Here is a 21,839-nt window from a genome sequence, read left to right as displayed (position 1 = left end):
TTCGAAAAATTAGAAACTACATCTTTCACCTCGTTGCTTAATCTGTTTCCTTTTGATTGATAGCCAGGGACACTTAAAATCCCCTTTCATATTTTAACTGTCGGCTTCTTTTCACTAACAAGGAGAGTACCCGAGGTGTTTATTGCCGATTTAGTTCAAAGTCGGCCATAATGTGGACCTATATGAGATATGAAATTTCCTAAAAGGAGACGTTGCACTACCCATTAGATTTGCCATGGCAACCGAAAATGTTTTTGACCACTTACAACCAAAATAAGATTTTTCCCTTATTTTACCCAAAATTTGTTACAAATTTACCCTAAAAATGTTTCAATTTACCCAAACTTGATGAAATTTACCTAAACGTGGTCCAAATTACACATTTCGTGATTTTCAAAATTTTTCAAAATTTTCGGAGCTGTGAAACCGAGAAAATCCCATGCTTTTTTAAATGGAGATTTTATTTATTGATCAAAAACATTTTCGGTTGCCATAGCAAATCGAATGGGAAATTTCATATCTCATATAGGTCTACATTACGCCCGACTTTGAACCAAATCGGCAATAAACACCACAGGTACTCTCCTTGTAAGTATCTTGAGGCACCAAATCTTTTTGCAGTTGTGGTTATACATAAGGGTGATATTGTTAAAATTTGCAACTTTTCCGAATATGTAGTTTTTTCGGCATTGAACTTAGCTAATAATTCAACCATCATTTTTCCATATAAAGCATGTTCTCCAAGTTTAAGTTCTAAACTCTTAGGATCTTCAACCTCCTGCAGAGACACCTCGCAAGTTTCTTCCAATTTCCTTTTAAACTATCAGCTGCCGAATAGTATTTATTTTTCGCCATGCGTTGTAAGTCTCTTGAGTTTAGTCCCTCTGTAAAATTTACAGAATATAACAAACACCCTATAAAAAAAGCAAAAACGCTCTCACTTTTCTTAACTGGTGATTGATCAAGGAGTGATAAAGTTGTATTAATTTGGTCTTCAAATATATCCCGATTTTTTCCGATTGGTGGTGTAGTTTGTGGCGCACTAGATGGATTTGATTGAGAGTTAATAATTGACGATAGAAAACTTGTGGTACTTTGACTAGTGCTGGGTGTCACCTTCATATTTATGTCAATTACTTCTCGAAATTTCACGAAGCATTGCAAACAAAGTTTCTGGCCAGGAACAATACCATCAATAATTCCTTTACTAAGTTTGTAGTCTTGAAACGTGAGTATTTTCAGGCTCTTACTGCGTGGTTTTTTGTGGTGTTTAAAAATATTTAAAGACTTAAATTGTCTATGAGAAAATCTATTCAAGTGTAACTCCTTGTGGTGCAAACAAATCGTTTTAATTGTTTTTCTCGAGACTCCAGTTCGTAAACTTAGTAGTTTTTTCTCTTTTACTAGTAACTTCTCTTAAATTTGCATTTTTAGTAAACACTTTGCGGTGACAATTATTATTATTATTATTATTATTAGTGAAAGGGTTGAAGGGCTAAGGACCCATTCGCGCACTTCGACCAGAGGTCCATTGTGCAACCCCGAACCTTAAGATTTAAAAAGCCCGATATCCGACACAAAACGGAGAATCCTTTTGGCCGGTATATTGTAGAAATCAGAAGTTTCCAGTTGATGCATACCAAGATGCTCGAATCTTTGGGCCGCGTAGTAATCGCACCTACAAAGCACATAAGAGGCGGTTTCCTCCTCAACCTGACAAGCCCTACAGATTGGATCATCACTGATACCAATTAGGTAAAGGTGTCTGTTAAGGAGACAGTGACCTGTAAGTAGGCCAACGACCAGCCTGATATTAGATTTGGAGAGCGAGAGCCGCTCCTTAGCTCTCTGCCAAGAGGGGCCAGAGATAAACTCTTTAGCCTGCCTTTGGCCATCCATCTCAAGCCAAAGCTTGAGTTGACGGTCTGACATGGAGTTAGAGATAAGGCCGCGAACTATGCCAGACGGGATAGGAACTGCAGGTTCGGGACCAAAGAACCCAGCCTCTGCCCCCTTCTTGGCCAGGACATCAGCCTTCTCATTACCATAGTACCCCCGATGGCCAGGAACCCAATAGAGTTGAACTTTATTGTTGGTACCTAGCTCCGAGAGGAGATTCAAACAGCTGAACACCAGTTTTGAAGAAACCTGAAACTGGTTGAGAGCCTTGAGGGCTGCCTGACTATCGGAATAAATTTGGATAACCTTGCCATGAAGCTTCTTTTTGAGACAAAAGTCAACACAGAAGCAGATAGAGGCAATTTCCGCCTGAAAAACGCTAGCATAAACACCAAGGCTTTCAAAGAAGCCGAGATTGCTAGTAAGACAATACATACCCGAACCAGATCCAGAGCGGGTCTTAGACCCATCGGTAAACCAGACGATTTCTCCTCTGGCCCCGAGGGTCCTATGGTTGGCCCACTCCGTATGGCTTGGATAATAAGTATTGAAAGACTTACTAAAATGCAGCTTCGTAGCCATATCAGAACCCATTAGGTAGACAGGTAACTGACATGAAATGTCCCGATAGATCTTGGTGTGGCTATTAACCCAAATATTCGCCTTCCACCAACCATTCTGGTTGAGCCTGTAGGCTCCCATGGCAGCAGCTTCTTCTATAAAAAGATGAAGAGGAAGAATGTTCAGGAGAATTTCTAGAGAAGCACTTGGGGCTGTTCTCATAGCTCCTGTGATGCTGACACAAGCCAGCCTTTGAAGGGTGCGCAGATCACTCTTAATTTGGACTCTAGGCCACCAGACCACTGCAGCATAAGAGAGCAATGGTCTGATGATCATGGTGTACAGCCAGAAGACCACTTAAGGGCTAAGACCCCATGACCTGCTGACTGCACTCCTGGTCCTCCAAAGTAACATCTTAGCCTTCTTAACTATAGAGTCAAGGTGGGGCTTCCATGTTAGTTTGTTGTCAAGAAAAACACCGAGGTACTTCACCTCCGTGCTTTCGCTCAAAATAGTCCCAAATAAGGAGATATTATTAAAAGAGTTTTGCAGCCTTTTACGAGTAAAAGGAACAAGAACCGTTTAATTAGGATTAACCGTAAGATCAACTTCCCTGCACCAGTTTTCTACTGATGCAAGAGCCCTTCTCACTAAATCGCTAATAGTATTGGGGAACTTACCCGTGAAGATGATGGCGATATCGTCGGCATAGCCTAAGCAGCGACACCCATCCCTGTTTAGCCTCACCAAAAGCTCATCCACAACCAGGCACCACAGCAGAGGTGATAAAACACCACCCTGCGGGCAACCACGGCTAGTGGCGATCATAAGGGATTCACCAAGCAGAGAGGATACCACCACACGATTCGTCAGCATAGCTTTGATCCAGAGACACAGTGTCATTAATACCAAAGCGCTTTGCAGCCTTCATGATGACTGCGCTGGACACCTTATCGAAGGCACCCTCAATATCAAGGAAAACTGCTAACGCTATTTCCTTATAGTTGATAGCCCTTTCAATGCAATTAGTTATGCCATGAAGGGCAGTCTCAGTAGATTTACCTTTTTGGTAGGCATACTGAGCCGTTGAGAGAGGAGAATGAGGAATAACCTCCCCCCTGATATAGTTGTCTACCAATTTTTCCAGAATCTTTAGAAAAAAGGAAGTCAAACTGATTGGCCTGAAGGCCTTAGCCTCGAGATAATTAGATTTCCCCGGCTTTGGTATAAAAATCACCCTAGAAAGTTTCCAGGTGCTAGGAATATCTCCAAGGGCAATGCAAGCCCTATAGATTCTACTCAACATCGGGCAGATAATATCAATGCTCTCGTGCAGCAGAATGGGAATTATCCCATCCGGCCCCGGAGACTTAAAGGGCTTAAAAGACTTTATTGCCCTGATAAGTCTGGAGTGCGTGACAATTTTGTTGGCCACCGCCCAATCCTCCCTTTTGGTACGTGCAATCCTAAAGGGAAGGGGGTCAGAATCAGTACTGTTTGTAATTCTGGAGTCAGGAAAGTGTACATCTAACATATGAGTTAGAGTTTCCTTACCCGACGAAGAATGGCTACCATCTTTCAACTTAATAGTGTCAAGATGTGAAGTCTTATCGTTGGCCATAATTTTCATTAACTTTGCCGTGCTGGGAATATCAGAGATATTTTCACAGAAATTCCTCCACGAGTCCCTCTTGGCCTCGCGGATGGCCTTATGGTACGCAGTGAGGGTGTGCTTGTAGGCAACCCAATCACCCGACCTTTTAGCTTTGTTAAAAAGCCTCCTAGTTTCTTTGCGAAGTTTGCCAATCTCGTGGCTCCACCAAGGAACTAACCTTGGTTCGTTGGCAGACTTCACCGGACAGTTGCGGTGGTAGGAGTCGATAATGGCATGTTGCATGCGATCAACAGCCAAAACAAAATCCAGCACTGATGACAGCCTAGGCTTATCATCCTTCAGATGAAGATTTAGATCATCCCTAAAACCAGGCCAATTGGTTCGCCTGGGATTGCGAAGTTCGGTGTAAACCGGAACCACATTCATCCGGACTTTAAAGCAGATGTGTCTGTGATCCGACAGTGATGGTTCACTGGACACATGCCAATCATTAATTAGAGCTGCGACATTTTCTGTGCACAGCGTGAGATCAATGACCTCACTTCTATTACGAGTAACAAAAGTTGGTTCATTGTTCCTATTAAGAATATGAAGTTTTGTACTAACCACATATTCCATTAGTTTATCACCACGATCGTTGCAGTCACTGCTGCCCCAGATAACATGGTGAGCGTTCGCATCACAACCTATAATGAGTTTCTTTCCCGACCTCTCACAGTGGTTTACCAGATTGGTTACCTCCTGTGATGGTGGGGGCAGAGCATCATCATAAGGAAAGTAAGCAGAAGCCAGCGTCAATTCATCATTCCCACCAGCGATAGGGGAAATGATATTAACCACGGCAGTGTCCCTAGAGAGATAGATTGAAAGCTGAAGGGCATGAATTTCCTTACGTACCAATACACAAGCTCTAGGTGAGACGGAATTATAGTCATAATAGACATAACCTGCACTATTAAGACCAAGGATTTTACCCTTGGCAATCCATCAGAAAAATCCAACGGATGGCAGCCAGTTCCTCGGACGTGCCCAGAACCTTCCAACAGCTTGTGTTCAGCGCACCGTTGAAAGTTTGAAGACGCCTTAGAAGAACTTTAGGGTCCTTCGTCCAGACGTCCCTCGTACGGAGAGCGACCTTAAAAGGTTTCGGCAGATCACTGGCCTTTGTTACCAAAAGCCTTGTTCCCTGGAGAACCTGTTCGTTACGGTCGAACTCCTGACTTAACCATTTACCTGTGAAGTCATCCTTGCACAGGTAAACCAGGGCACCTCCTTTCAGCTGGAATTGCAGGAATTGAGGAAGAGGGTTACCCGAGGGTATCCCGTCTATCCTCTCCAGAACTCCAAGCTGGATGGCGCCCATTTCTGCCTCGGTTAAGCCGTTCGAGGGAAAGCCTTCTTTTATGATGGCCATCCGCGTCGAACCCACAGCTTCGCTGAAGGTCAGTGGCTTGGACTTTTTGGCAGCCTATTGTTGAGAACTTGGAGAGTCTTGGTCCGACTCCCTTATTCTCTTGTTTGAAGAGGAGTTACCCTTTGAAGAGTCGTCTACCTCCTTCTTGTTTGTCTTACGACGCCTGTTCCTCTTGCGAGTACAGGCATTAGAAGCACTTACCTTGCTTCCCTCCGTTGGGGTACTGTCTTTGGTAGACTCCGGCTTCTGATGCTGGGTACTACCGGAGGCAGACCCTAGCACCATGGGCTCTTCCAAGACAGACCCACAACCTGAACATGTGGAAGGGAGGGTAGTATCCTGAGATACACCCTTCCCCTGGCTAGAGCAGGGTGCTGTCAGAGACAGACCCTTGCCCGATGGTTTTTTGTTTGGTTTTATTTTTGTTACTGGAATTCATAAAAGATCCCACGAGAAAAGAGGAAAGTAAAAAGTCACCGCCCTTAATCCTCTGTCCGGGCGGAAGGCTAAAATACAACGGGGTGTCGCCTGGTTCCCCGAGGGGATCGTTCACGATACCATATTTTCGCTTCCCCAGTACCACTCAGCCCTCAGCACGATACCTCACACCTTAGCTTAAGGAAGAAGCAGAGCCTTAGTTGGCCAGCATGAAGGGTTGCCCCTCCAAATGTTACTCCCTTCCACCACGAAAAGGTACAAGGTTGCAGTTTATGAAATGGTGCGGTGACAATTACCAGAAACGCCTTTAAAAGAACACGCATCCATCGCGAATCGCCTATAATAATGACAGAATGGTAGAACAAAAAGCAGATGACTATATAAATACCAGGGGCTGAACATATGATGAACGATTGTTGCGTTTTTCGCAGGTAATTTGAGCCATATTCCCTGGGCTCTGCGTAAAAGTTTCAAAGATAAACGTTTTGGATATGGTAGCACTGACGACGAAATAAACGAAAAATGTAAACAATATATATACAAATAATGAGATTTTAAATAATAAATTCACTGAAAAGACTAATAATTCATATAACATTTCTAATAGTAATGTTAATAACAAAAAAAACAGTTTTTAAGTTTTAATAAATATGGTACTGCAAAACGTGAGTTCCATTAAATTTATATTAAATTCTTATTTTCTGGTGTTAATTTCATAATTAAATATCTCGAGATCTAGAAATATTACTTTGGGATTTTAACATTAATAGGTAAATCACGGGCAGGGAATTCGAAAATGACCATTATTTTTAAAATAAAAGTTCTGTTAAAGCGAAAGGTCAAAGGTCAAAATGTTTAACCTTTAATATTGACCATTAAAATTTGTCAAATATTTTTTTGGTTTATTGATGTACAAAGAACGTTGCATATTAGCTTGAAAATGGCGTAGGAAATTTGAAAATCGGTTGAAAACTCGTCATTTTATATCTTACTCAACATTAAGGGTCAAGGTCATTTTGAAAGATTTAGACCTGCCATATCTCCGAAACCGCTGATCCGATTTAAAAAAATATCGAGAATTCATTTATTACGGTATTGGAAAAACCCCTTTACAAAATTTGAACCAAATTGGTTGAGGTCCGGTTGACATGCTGTTACCATTTGTCATGGAATTACTCTCTTACTAGGATTAGGAAAACCATTATCTTTATACTAAATAAATATTTTGTTAAAGTAAAAGGGATTTGCTTATACTAAAAGCGACATAAGACCCAAAAGTGTGTCAACTCAACCAATACATGCTTCATTAAAACCTTCAAAGTTATTGATTTTTCTTCAAAGCCAAAAATTTTATCTTTAAACTTCCGCTGCTGCTCGACAGGGAGCAAGACAATCAGGAATGATTCCAATAATATCACCTATTTAGGTTATTATTTACATGGTTCTCCTTACCAGCATAGTTTTTCCATTTCCAGGCGGGCCAAAGAGCAAGAGCCCTCTAGGAGGGGAACGTAAAGGGCCAGTGAATAGCTGAAAATGAAATTGAAATAAGTCTTACATATTTATATTTTTCATTGATTTTGCGATATTGATTTTTAACCATATTTTGCCTTTTTTAATTCGGAAAATTTTTTGATAAAGTGCATCATATCTAACAAACATTCATAAGTATGCCTCTACATAACATTGCCACAGAAAAAAATTAAATGAGACCTTATTATTTTCCTTGTGCTATTGAAAAAGTTACGATGGAAAAGCAAATCTCCTAATCCTGAAGAATGAGCTAAATCAGATAATCAAAGCAAGAAACTCGAGGTATTGCGAGAGATTTTAAAACGCGTTTTTCATCATGGAGTTGGAAGACATGTAATTAACATCATATCCTATGAACAAGGTTTCATTAAATAAAATACCTTTGGTAATGAAAACTTAAATAAATATTACCAGGGTTGCCACAGTTTTTTTTCATTAAAATTCCCTGACTTTTCCAGGTTTTCCCTGACTATCTCCGGAGATTTTCCCTGACTTATTTTGTGGCTAAATTTTGTATTTGTTTACCCTAAATTTTAATAAAGGTTTCCTATTTGCAACCGAAATTAAATTCCCTGACATTTCCCTGATTTTTAGACCCATATTGAAATTCCCTGACTTTTCCACGAATTCCAGGTTTTCCAGGTACCGTGGCAACCATGAATTTACTTAAATTTAATTAGTACTTGTAATTATTTGCTCTGAATAGGCGACTATTTCTTTGCATATTTTCATAAATAAATTGAGCAAGTTAAATCAATGATTTTTGTTAAAAAAATTATTCAACTTAAAACGCTGGTTTAAATCAGAGAACTGTGGTGAAATATACTAAGGAATTTGTGAGCCTCAAACTTCAATTCATGCACTTTGTAAAATCACTTTATGCAAATTTTGTGCTATGTTTTCCTTGTAACAAACAATGTAGAGGTTCATAAAAACTTACATCTGGTCTGGACGCCGGTAAAATAACCATTTCTCTTAGTGCTTGCTTTGCTTTTTCTTGTCCGGCTTGTAAAATAAAGGGAAAGGTTGGTTTGGATAAAATGAAAAACAAACTCTTAAGCCTCTTAACATTTACTATATTTTGGAAGATTTAAACTTCTACTGTTAACAGATAACTTAGAAGTCAAAAAATAGACTTTGTTGAATTGAACACCAAATTCCAATTAATAATTAATTAATGGAAACATTTAAAATAAGCGAAAAATATTTACCAATATCATCAAATGTTACTGGGGGACTTGAATCTATAACTTCATCCAATATTTGCTTGGCCAGCCTCGAATCAACACCTTTTAAAGCATTTATTTTAGGTTTAACGCTTGGTTTTTGAGCACTAACTTTCGATGCTGCACCACCTTTAGTTCTAGCCTAAAATATTTAACAATGGCAAACAACAAAATTATTAAAATGGTTTAAAAAATTTTAGTTTGAATATAAAGGTTTGAGTGCTTTGAAATTGTCAGAGCGTTTCCAATACATAAAAAAAGTTTTTAAAAAAGGCTAAATATATGAACAATAAAAATAAATGTATGAAAATTGTTTGTAGCCTAAAAACTTTAGAAACTTGTTATAGCAAGAATCCAAAACTGTACAAAGAATCTCTAAACATAGTTTTTACAATTATTTTCCTTCCTTCATTCAATAGGTATCTTATTCATAAATTTCAAACTTATTATAAGCTATGGAATAAATAAATAAATTTCAATTGAAAGACAAGATATAACTAAAATCTTTTATATACATAATAAAATGGCGAGCTTTGGAACCATGAACCACTGTTCAAAAGCTCGCCATTTTATCATGTTGCAACCGATGGCAATATTTCAACCAGATGGCTCAACGAGCTCTTCCTTTTGCTTCGAGAATATATGACTCACGCGGTAAAGAGTATAAAAGTCATATAACTACCAGCTGAGAACACACTCAAATTTTAGATCAACTCTCGACTTGCCGGCGGAATCAGAAGGAACCATCAAACATGGAATTTATGGTAATTAATTATTTTATTGCTGTATAAAGAAATTAGAGAGTTTCTAATTAAAGAAATATATTTATAACTAACTGTCCTTAGTGGTTATTTCTTCTATGCACAGATTTACAAACTTAAATTGTCATTTCTTAAATACGATTAGAAATGATTTATGCTAACCTAAGGTTTTGAACTGGTTTATATAACGTAGGTGGGCAAGGCTCTTAAATAATTTTGGTTCAAAATTAAAGCTGAAAACCCCATCAGTTATAATGTAAATAAAAGATTTTAGCCACGTTGAAGTATCTTGTCTTTCAATTAAAATTTATTATTATCTTTTGCCCATCAGTATTTTCAATTTATCACCAATTCGGTTTTACACGTAAGAAATGTGAAAATCTATTTACTGGAAGTTATTTGGTAAATATATTCCATTATTTACAAATCATTCATGTGCCAAATTTTAATCTGACCTAGGCAGTTTGCAGCAACATGGCTTAACTACCCTGTGCCACGAATCAATAGGTTTCAGCTTTATTAGAGCCCCTGACCAAACTCTATCCTCGTTTCGAGCCCATAGCCTTAAGCCCACTGTTTAATATACTACAGTAACATTCTCTTTCAGTTAAGTATCTGCTAGTCCTAAACACAGCACCAAACATTCATATGATCAGACATATACCAAGATCTAAGCTTAGTGAGCAGACAGCTAGCTAAATGTAGCTTTGCCTCCAAAACCGAAAACTCAATTCCAGAAACCTTACTATTAACAGGTTCTATGTATATTTAGGGATTCTTGCTTCTAGCAATGTAAGATAATATGACTTTCATGCATATAATTTGACAATTAATTATACATACAGTAGACTATTATTGATAAATTATTAAAAAAATTACGAAAATAGCTATTATAAACCCTCAAGTGTTAATAAGCATTCAAATAAAATAACGATACCAATTAAAAAATTTAGACAGTTACCCGAATTGGAGAGCTTGTATTGGATAACGAAGGCTGATATCCTGAATTACCAGGTAATGGTTGAGAAGCTTGTCTTCTCAGTCCGGGAGGTGTGGCTGGTCTCTGTCTATTGTTAGAATTAAGCTGAGAAACTACTGGCACAGAAAACGTCGGAGGTTTGGTAGAATTCATATTTCGAGGTAGTGTTTGACTTTTAACAATGGATCCTCCACGCATGCTTGGTGAATACTTTCTACCAGATTCTAAAAATTTAAATTTAAAAAAATTTCTTTAAGAAATGAGGTATTACAAAAACTTATGTATATTCTAAGCAAATAAGGACCATGGAAATGAAAATTAATCTAAATTGGCTGCTACCTTGAACATTTTTTCTATCAGCATTAGTTGGTTCCTTTTTATTTGAGTAACTTTCAAACATAGAATCAACTTGAAATGGTTTCTGCTGGTTCCATTTTTTTCTAGCTCTACTTTCTTCAGTGACATTTTGAGAATTCTTTTTAGCTGTGACAGTAATAAATTGGAAATAAAGAAACATGCAGTGCAATTATAAAACATTTAAGAAATAAAAATTGTAAAGGGCAAATTTAATATTCTTAAAGGACATTTCTTAGGCCAATTATGTAAAGAATCAGTTAACACTATCAGAGAAATACATATACAGGGTGTTTCGGATAAGCATGTCATGAACTCTAGGGTGTGTTCTTTGGGTCCAGATGAGTCAAAAATGTCTGATGAACATGTGTCCTAACAGTGCTTCATTTCAGAGATGTGGGCCCCTTGAGGTGGATAGGACGAGGTGGAGCAGTTGCCTGGCTGACCCAATCACCCAGATTAAAACCGTGCGATTTTATTCTCTGTTATCAATTGAAAGACTTAGTGTATAAAACGGAAGTACGAGACATTGAGGACCTGCGACAAAGCATAATTAAAGGGTGTGAGACAGTTCAAAACACCAGGAATTTAAGCCAGAGTTCGTGAAGCATTCATTCAAGCTGGCGGTGGTTATTTTAACAATTCCTGTAATTTTTGTTAATTGTATCTTTAAATCTATTTAATTTAATTTGTACCATATGAATGTTGGCAAAAATAAAATTAACAACTTGGTTTTTGAATGGTATCGAGTCATTTAAATTAGGTTGGCATTACTATTATCATTATAAAACAAAACATACTTCTAACAGTTCACTAATCAACTTTTGGCACTTGCTAAAAATTTGATCGTTTCATCAAAAAAGCACCAATGCTTATTTAATGCAAACCATTTGGTTCAAGGCAGATTATCATTCATACATTTGAGCGATTTTATTTGTTTGAGACAGTACTTTTAGGGGACCCATATCTCTGAACCGAAGCACTGTAGGACCCACGTTCTTTAGACATTTTCGACTCATCAGGACCCGAAGTACACACCCTTGAGTTTACAACATGCTTATCCAAAACACCCTGCATAACTAGGAAACTATATATGTTGTATACACTAGGAATGTCTAAGGAAGACTGTGGTGACACAAATGATTATCAAACAAATGGAAGTGGTTTACAAAAGAAAATTTTCATTTGCAATTTGCGATGTTCTAAATAAAACTCTGTGCGGTGTTGATAATAAGCTTTGTTTCTAATAATACACGGAAGATACGTTATATTCTATCTAAATGTGATTTTACACGGAACTAGACCCGCTTCATGAAGATGACAAATTTTAGTAAGTATATTTTCCAAGTGAGTATCCTTTTTCTTCCCGAAGCGCAACTTCTTAGTTTCAGCGGCCACCTAATGAATATGAAAAAAACGAGCTACATCTTACATTCGACATAATTTAAGACCTACTAGCTGCATCTCGAGCCACTTTCCCAGCACAGTGGCCATTCCTAAGTCACTCCAAGTTAATAAATATATAGTTAATAATAATAATTGTTAGTAAATGGCAGCACTTGTACATAGAATACTCTAAAATAATTAGAAACCATTTGTTGTACAATAAATGGTTTTTAATAATTTTAGAGAAAATATATAGTTTCCTGAGGTAATATTAATTTCAGGGGGATGCCCTATGGCCTAACGTAAAAATAAAGTAAAAATACTGAGATAAGATGCGTGTACATTTACCCATCAATGACGTATATTTATCATCGCTGGATTACAAAAGTACATTTCAGCGTAAAATCGAATTTTTCATCCTTTCAAAATGTTTTCTTTTAAACGACATGCAGGAATTGGGAATGCAAAGGCATGATTTTGGGCTGTATATCTACCCCAAATTACCAGATAATTATCTTAAGGATGATATTGAGAGTGATGGCAGTGTATTTTGAAGTTCCTGAAAAATCCTCATTTAGATGATTGTAGAATACTTTTATAATTGAAAGTTATAACACAAATTCCCAAAATGTTCAGTAGAATACAAGCAATAATGCTATAATGGAAAATTCATGTGCATGTGACCGAAGCTTGTGGAAATAAACTTGCACATTTACAGTGTAAGGGACTCGATAGAGGGCGCCGTTAGAAAGAGTAAATCCCCTGGTGCCGAAAGTATAATCAAACAAAAAACATATATAAAGAGAGCCCCTGTAAGAGACGGGTGGCAGAACAGAGCAGAGAGAGAGAGAGCTAGGGGACCCGTCTAAAGTAGATGAAAGGATTGCTTGAAGGAGGAATTGTGAGTCAGAAATAAAATTACCTTTGTTAACCTAAACTGAAGTGTCCCTCACTTTAATAATGATAAAATAGTAGTGTAATATCTCTAACGTGAAGAGTGTTCATTACAACAGAAAAAACTTTTGATTAACACTGAAGCAGCTGGTAGACGCAATGACACAAAGCAATTCAAAAACCATTTGACTATAGTGTTCAACAAATGCGACAGTGTACATGTAAACTGGATTTTTGTTGCTTATAAATTTAAGAAATTTTATTTTTAAAAATAGCAGTCTAGTCCTGATCCAACATTAAGATTTACTATTTTTAGTAACTGATAAAATAAATCCATAATTTAAAGGTAGTTTTAGGAGAATACCGCTTCTTATCTACCATTTCATTATTTTATTATAATTAACATGGTTAATTTAAGTGCTGGACCAAAGTTTATTTATACGATTTGAAAATCTAAAATTTGCTACTAAAACTAGACGTAAATGAACTGTATCGAAATAGCGCTCAGAAACAGAGGGCTTTTTCCTTGTGAAAATGATGAGAAAAACGTGTTAAATAAAAGCTAATTTCCATCCCCGTCTTTTGAAACGATAAATGGCACTTGGGAATTGTGGGTATTGCTATTTCTAGGCATAAAAAATGGTTTCGTAAAAACGAAAACTTTTTTCAGCCTAGGAGCACGCAAAATTTCTAATTCGACGTGAAAATGTAACTTCATATGGAAAACGACTCCAACACGGGGAGTATAACAGTCTGATAACTTATGTTCATTTACTTTTGCTAAAACTAGATCTATAGAAACATTTAAAGTAAAGGCTCAGGCTAAGAAAAACTTTTTGCCATCAGACATATCTGGAAAAAACCATAAACGCAATTTCAATTTGGTTTCTATCAATAACAATGAAAGCGTAATAATGATTTACATTTTCTATAAAGCCCTGTGTGCTAGGTTCGCCCATTGAGCATTTTAAATACCCTCAAGGCACCATCAACTTTGCATCATGTCTTGCAGCGTTTTAAGCAGCGAACCTTGAAAAGATGCAAGTATGCCTTATATGAAATAAATACATCCATTTAAAGGTTATAGTTAAAAAAAAATCATTTGCATTTAGGATTTATGTTCAATGTCTTTCAAATAGTGAAAAGTTTTTAGAATAAACTTTTCCTTTAAGGAAAAGGAATATTTGCACCTTAAAGGGAGTATATTTAGAATTGAAAAATTCACTTACAAGAAACTCTACAACTTATTTACAGTAACTAATGCCAGTTAGACCAGCTGCATGGCAACAATGTTAAATGGGCGATCCCCATAAATAGGTAACCATATATTCCCTTTTAACAGTCTCAGAGAATAATCTCTTTTAAATTTGGAGCCCAAATATCCTTCTTAAGCTTTCTTATGTGCTGAAATGCACATAATATTTTTGTGAATTTGGCATTCTTCTACTTAACTCTTCGACCGATGGTGTTATAAGAGTAAATGAGGGTTTTTTTTCTAAAACATTTGCCTGAAATGCATGTTTGGATTTAAAACATTAATACTAAAATGTTCTGTAGTAAAATACAGGTTTTTTTTTCGAAACTTTTTGTTCTAAAATACGGGTTTTCTCTAAAACCTTTAGTTAAAAAATACGGGTTTTTTCTAAATTTTTTTGGTCTAAAATAAGTGTTTTTTCAAAAACGTTTTGTTCTAAAATAAAGGTTTTTTCTAAAACCTTTTGTTGTAAAATACGGGTTTTTTCTATAACTTTTGGTTCTAAAATACGGGCTTTTTCTAAAAAAATTTGTTCTAAAATATGGGTTTTTTCTAAAACGTTTGGTTCTAAAATAAAGGTTTTTTCTAAAACTTTTTCTAAAATATGGGTTTTTTTTCTATAACTTTTGGTTCTAAAATACGGGTTTTTTCAAAAACTTTTCGTTTTATTCGAAAATACGGGTTTTTACTAAAACCTTTTGTTTTAAAATACGGGTTTTTCTAAAAAAATTGTCTAAAATAAGGGTTTTTTCAAAAACTTCTTGTTCTAAAATACGGGTTTTTCTATAACTTTTGGTTCTAAAATATGGGTTTTTTTCTGAAACTTTTGGTTCTAAAATGTTTTTTTTTTCAAACCTTTTGGTTTTAAAATACGGGTTTTTTTCTAAAATAAATTGTCGAAAATAAGGGTTTTTTTCAAAAACGTTTTGTTCTAAAATAAAGGTTTTTTTCGTTTTAAAATACGTTTTTATTCTCAGACTATTGTTCTAAAATAGTTCTTTTTTCCAGCCTATTGTTCTAGAATAGAAGTTTTTTCTAAAATGTGGGTTTTAAAACTCGTTCTAAAATGTTTGTTATAAAACTTGTTCTAAAATGTTTGTTATAAAACTCGTTCTAAAATGTTTGTTATAAAACTCGTTCTAAAATGTTTGTTATAAAACTCGTTCTAAAATGTTTGTTTTAAAACTTGTTCTGAAATGTTTTCTTTAATCTGTTCTAAAATGTTTGTTTTAAAACTTGTTCTGAAATGTTTTCTTTAATTTGTTCTAAAATATTGGTTTAAAATCTTGTTCTAAAATGTTTGTTCTAAAATGCATTTTTGTCTAAAATTGTTTTAAAATGCATTTTTTGTTTAAAATGATTGTTCTAAAATTTTACATCTTTAAAATTGTCAGTTAAAGATTTAAAACTAAACATTAAATAGTATGAAACCTATTCATACAAATACTACACTGCGAACGACTATCTTGAAACTAAATCATTGGGATAACCCCACACATCTACTACAACATCAATATTTCTTTTTACCAAATCTATACCTAAATCTTGAAGGCGACCATTAGCCATTTGCAAATTTGTTTTCATCTTCTGGTGAAGTCTTTCGGCTCTATCCCACATTTCACCTAATGAAGCATAATAAACAAACAAAATTTAAGTAGTAAAACCTAAACAAAACATTAAAACTAAATCAGTAAAGTAAAAAAATTAAGAAACAAATTCTTGATCAGAAATTAAAAATAACTTACAAAAAACCTAAAATTTAAAAAATTCTAAGAATAAATCTTAATTTACATACTGTTATTTAAGTATTTATATCACTTATGAGATAATTAATTATCTATCTCCTTATACTGACAATGAAACACGTGCTTTCGCAGCCTAAGGCAGATTTAACAAAATGCTTTTTAGAAGAAAAAAGTCGTTACACATGGAAAATATAGCTTATAAAATAAAAATCAATACAGTTCAGTTTTAGCATCTTGCATCGTAAATGTTAAAGAGTCATGCAGTGTATGCATCCAGGTTAGAATGGAAATCGTTCTGATTGCAGGGTCCCCACTCAAATCTTAATTTTTTTATTCGAAAAATAGGAATATATTTCTAAAAATACAGGACTTAAGGGGGAAGAATACAGTAAAAGCCTCTTTTTCGTTCAAGCTGAACGTTTCTGTTTTAACAATTACATAATTGAATTATATTTTTCCTATTAGGCTGAACCTTCCTCTAGTGCTTAAAATAATTTTGATAATTATAATATTATTAGTTAACGAGATATAAGGTCCTAACTAAAGGGTAGTTTGGGTGCTTGCCCAACTTGTTCAGCTCCGGCGGTCCGAGTTAAACGTAATAACTTAATTACTTTTAAATTTAAAATTGTCAAAATTATTTTAAGCACTAAACAAGAGGCTGTTCTGCACTTAAATATTAATTTTATAAGTTAAAATGCAAAATTAAAATAGTTCAGCTTGAAATAGACAATGGCCACTGTAGTCGTCCCAATTAATAGGACAATTAACGGGTTAGTAATGAGGTGTATAAATCGTAGGTAATCACTGAAAATCACCAAGAAATTGTGAGAAATCAACGAATGACTTTCAAAAATCAGTAATCAGGTGTAGAAAGATTTTACAAGTGACTAGCCCCTCGAAATAAATCTTTGATTTTCATTTTAAAAATGGAAACCATTTATCCATTTTATTACAAAAATATACTAATAGCTAACCATGTAAACAATAACAAAAGTATAGACTAGAATGACTTTGCTAAATCTAGCAATTTAACTGAGCAACAGGATTTGAAATTGGCAAAACATCAAAATGATAGGATTTTATAGGACTTTTTAGGGAGTTTGCTAAAAATATAGGATGTTACAGAACAAATAAAGAGTTTATAGGAATTATAGGACCTCTGGGGGCCCTATGGTTGGAAAATGCCTCAATCCTTCAAAGGTACATGTTTCATTTCTATAATAAACTTCTCTCTATGACATTTTATACTTCTGATACCAATAGTTGATTTTATAAAATAAAAATGGTCTTGCCCATCTTGTTAAAATGTTGCTCTTACGTCACAAGACACAGCTTTATTAGTATATTTTGCGCATGAGCGATTTGGACGCGCGCTAAAAAACCTATATTACTTGCGACTGTAGCGCGCACTAGTAGGCTTGTGAAAGTATAGTCTTCCAATTGTCATTGCTATGTAAACGGTTTTCTTACCCAAAAAAAACTACAGTATTACACTATGGACCGCTAAACACCACATTGTTTGCACTCTACCACTATTGATAAATATTAATTTACCGCAAAAGTGTAGTAAATTGATTAACCATTAGAAACTATTTCTTAACTCCTGCGCTTTTGCAATTGACTCTTTTTACTAGTACTATCCAAGAGAAAATTTCTTGGTCAAATTCAAATTACTTGAGGAAAAAAACTATTGAAGCAAATCAGTGGTGTAGCTAAGGTCTCCGGGGCCACCACCCCGCAAAACCCTTTTGGTGGTCCCTATATACAGTGGCGTTAATAAGGTACGAGCGGAGACCACCTCCATTATGGAGCCCCTTGAAGCCGAGGGGCCCCCGCATTGCGGAGTCATTATTTACGCCACTGAAGCAAATACAACAAATTATGTAATGCAAAATTGGGACACCAACAAATACCTCTAATGAATAATTTACATCCATAAGTAAAAAAAAGTTCAGTATGATCGTACATCACATTGAGCAATGGTCACTAAAATAATTTTATTTCATATAACAGACCTAATAGATTTAAATCAGGGCCTATTTAATCTGCCCTTGGAGTCATAAAAAATCAAAAATTAAAGTACTATAAAAATTCCCTTTTATTTAGTTTTAAATAATTTATTGAAAATTAGACAAACTGGTTTTACCACAACCTCCATAAATAAAATAAGCATGTAACCTCCCATAATTTATAGAAATGCATTTACTTAAAATATTTCCAAACCTACAACAAAAAACAAAGTTCCAAAGCATTAACCAAAAGGAGAATACATAGTTTGGCCCAGATATTAGAAAACATTAAGGTTTCTATTTGATGCATACCGAGATGCTTCAGCATTTGACAGTTACAGATTGTTTTTGTGGGTTCTTCATTTTAGTGCAATCAGAATTACATAAAGTAATCTTTTGTTTTGGCAAACTTTTAATTATTATTCGAGAGGGCTCCATCTGAAAGGTAGCATTACCTTTTCCTCTTGAGCAATCAATTGCTATTCCTTTCTCTAGTTCTTCTATCCCCTTTCTGTAAAGTTGAATTGCTTCTTCCTTGTTACCTGAAAATTCACAAGAATAAATAATACTTCGGCCCTGAAGCTACACTTAAATGAAAAACGTTCGTTGAAAAGGGGGTATAATTTCGAAATTACTTCAAATCAAGGAAAATTATTAATCAGGCGTTCTACTAGCCAAAATTTAAACCAGTAGTTGAAAAACTTTTTGAATTGAATATTTATAAATTTTACTAGTTAAGCTAAAGAATTGGTTTTGGTTTACCATGTTTTGTACTGTATCGGGTAAAGTGGGGTACTCGACAAGAGTAAGGTAGTAATGAACTTAACTAACCTAAGATTATTTTTAATTTAAGACTAAATCCCCTATTCAGCATTGGTACTTACAAGTAGTCGTATATTTGACTAAAAGTATGTTAAACATTTGAAAATTGAAAATAATAATAGTAATAATAATAACAAGAACTAATTTATGTATAAGAACGATCTACTGTAGCTTTGAAGCCTGCTGCACTCATGTACGTTGTAGTTCCACCCCTTTTTTGAATTTTAAGTACAGACCGCCATCTGCCGAGCCACTGTGAAACTATTAAACAAGATTGAACATGGAGGGATCCGTAGATCCTTTATTCTGTTAACACCGGCTTTATCGTTTCTTTTTATAAAAGGTGATATATGTAATGTTGAGTTAATTCTTAATAGTGAAATTCCAAACAGTTTCGCGATAATAATAACAACTCTGTGTCATTTTCATTTCCCTATGGATATCAGAATATCGTGGGTTCGCGCCCGGCTCCCGACCGAACAGTTTTTACTATAGAGTTTTATTAATTTATATTTTATAAAACAAATTTAACATTGTTAAACATTATATATTTTAGAGCATTATAATAATGAACTATTTAGTAGAGTTAAATTTCAGTTTTGTAAAATTTAATTTTAAACTCTATAGTAAAAACCGTTCCGTCCGGAGTCGGGAGCGAACTCACGATCTTCAGATTGCCAGAAGCGTGTGCTCAGTAAAGAATGCCTGTGTGGAAGGCGGCCATAATTCCCCAGTAGATGGTGATGTCGAAAGTCCAAATACGAAACTCCGCCCATAAAATAAAAACAACTAGTACTTGACGCCTAGAAAATATGGCTCCTAGATTGTTCTTATACATAAATTAGTTCTTTATAATAATAATCAGCTAAGCTAATACAAAAGGCAGCACTTTAGGCCTAAGTCATCAAGCAACTTTTAAAGCCATTAATTCACGTAGCCGGATTACAATGGAAGACCTAATATCAACAAAATAGAAGTACAGCGACAGTGCCGGACAAAAATAATACATGGCGCAATGTCACAAAAAAATAACCATCGGACCATTTGGATTTAATTATTCATCATTTGAACTTTGCCTTTATCTTAAACCCCCCCCCAAAGTTTGAATTGGGCATAAAGGTGCATGTATTCAGCAATAGACATGAGTTGCCCTTTAATTTTAAGCCTATAGATCTGTAATTGTTTGCTTGATATTATCCTGTGCCTCATAATTAAGCAAATATTAAAGACGCCTAATGTAAGGCATAATTTGAAGGTCAAAAAGTAATTAAATTATATTTACTTTCATTTTCTTCATCAATTTTAAGGGCTTGTGACATATATTGGAAGGCAATTTTGTGATGCACTTTTAGTTGGGACACTAAATTGAGCTCAGCACTAGTTGGTACAGCAGCCATTGTACTAGTTAAATCTGAATTAGTTGCGGCAATTTCATTTGCAGTTACTGCCTCAGTCTTTGATTTAAAAGTGAGCTTTGTTTGCCGGACTAGTTGAATTAAAAGGCAACACAAATGCCACAGAAGGATAGATACGTTGTAAAGTAGCAGTCTCATTAAATTGAAAACTAAAATTACAGGCAATGACACTATATAAAAATTGGTCCAATGCACAGATGGATTATCATTTCCAGAACTTCCAGAATTCTTGGATGAACTTTTCTGACGGCGTTTGTTGACCCTGTTTGGAGAACCTTTTGAAATGGACTTGCGATGCATTCGTCCTCCATTCCTATTAAAAAGGGAAGGAAAACAATAATGCGACACGATGACTATATCTAATTACAATAGTTTTATTTTTTCGTTTAATGACACAGATTAACACTAATCCTGTACGTCTTTCCTATTATCCAATAATAGTTTTCGAAAAAGAGCAGACAGCAAAACAAATTGGCTTTGAGAAATCCACTAGAGCTACGATGTGATAGCGATTGTGACGTGTCGAACAATAAGGGCTGCGTTCAACAACTATCAACGGAGAAAAACCGTTGAGTTATCGTGGAGTTCTTTTAGTCAACGCTACGTCCCAAAAATCTAAAAGTTGCTGTACGATTTATAGTTCGCTGACTTAACGAACAAAATATCGTCTGCTACCCCTCCTTTAACTTTGTCGAATGACGTCACGATACCGATGAGCAACGGAAAAACCATCTCGCTCAGCCGATGTTTCCGCTGAGTCTCCGATGATCAACGTGACGTCAAAACCGGAAATCAAAAAACCCGTTCAGCAAAAAACCGCTGACCGTAACGTTGAGCTCAGCGCTAAGCTTTTTTAGAGTTGTTGAACGCAGCCACAGTCCGCTCGTCCATCTGATTAATCCATTGAGTTGGGAATAATACTATCTAGAGCCCCAGTTATAACAGCATTAGTGAAGATAGGAACGAAAATCATGGGAGGGTTATCAACTACGACAAAAGCCACCTATGAGCGAAAAATGCAACTATTTAAATGAAAAATTCTTCGATGGCCCCTGCCGCCACCTATTAGCGAGTGAGTTCTTTACTATTTTGTAATAGATTTTGAGTGAAATTTTAAGCATAATGGGTAGGAAATGCGCAGTTTCGTCTTGCGAAAATAATGGAAGAAACAAAAAAGTTTCTTGGCATAAGTAGGAGCAGCAATAATATTCCAAAAAAATAGAAGACATTTTTATTCTAAATTATTCAAAATTACCAAAGGGTTTCCAGGTAAAGTGAATCCTTTGTTGCAAAAATGGTTCAAAGCCATTGGAAGATCAGACTGGGTTCCAAACGCAACAGATGCAGTTACAGAGGAAGACTTCAGGAAAAACACCACTTTTAAAATGCTTACAAACACCGCAACACCTTCACTTTTCTTAAATACAAATTTTAGAGCTGGCATGGTACTATTTAAGAAAATAAATTATTAGACCATTACTTAGATAACTTTTTACATAAAACGTACAGTAGAAAGTGGGGTGGCGGAGT

General features: G+C 35.6%; 1 protein-coding gene across 3 annotated transcripts in view; it reads right to left on the bottom strand.

The window, feature by feature from the left end:
• Positions 1-20,761, bottom strand: part of spas (spastin) — a 39,330-nt gene extending 18,569 nt beyond the window's left edge. Inside the window, exons 1-8 of one of the 3 annotated variants that reach the window (XM_090174666.1) lie at positions 20,177-20,759; positions 18,528-18,614; positions 15,854-15,937; positions 10,766-10,909; positions 10,409-10,650; positions 8,672-8,828; positions 8,401-8,465; positions 7,380-7,457 (exon numbers count right to left, since the gene is read on the bottom strand). In XM_090174666.1, the coding sequence (XP_090030792.1) occupies positions 7,380-7,457; positions 8,401-8,465; positions 8,672-8,828; positions 10,409-10,650; positions 10,766-10,909; positions 15,854-15,937; positions 18,528-18,614; positions 20,177-20,609 (1,290 nt within the window). In that variant the 5' untranslated portion in view covers positions 20,610-20,759. Of the gene's footprint in view, positions 1-7,379; positions 7,458-8,400; positions 8,466-8,671; positions 8,829-10,408; positions 10,651-10,765; positions 10,910-15,853; positions 15,938-18,527; positions 18,615-20,176 lie in introns of all 3 variants that reach the window. The other 2 variants (XM_090174667.1, XM_090174668.1) reach the window with 2 other exon arrangements.
• Between the last annotated feature and the right edge of the window lie 1,078 nt (positions 20,762-21,839).

Source organism: Leiobunum rupestre, chromosome 5 (genome assembly GCF_980474605.1).
Source record: "Leiobunum rupestre chromosome 5, qqLeiRupe1.1.hap1, whole genome shotgun sequence".
In the NCBI taxonomy this organism is placed as follows: Eukaryota; Metazoa; Arthropoda; class Arachnida; order Opiliones; family Sclerosomatidae; genus Leiobunum; species Leiobunum rupestre.
Note: the sequence above shows the minus strand (reverse complement) of the source record. Positions and strands in the feature narration are given on the sequence as shown.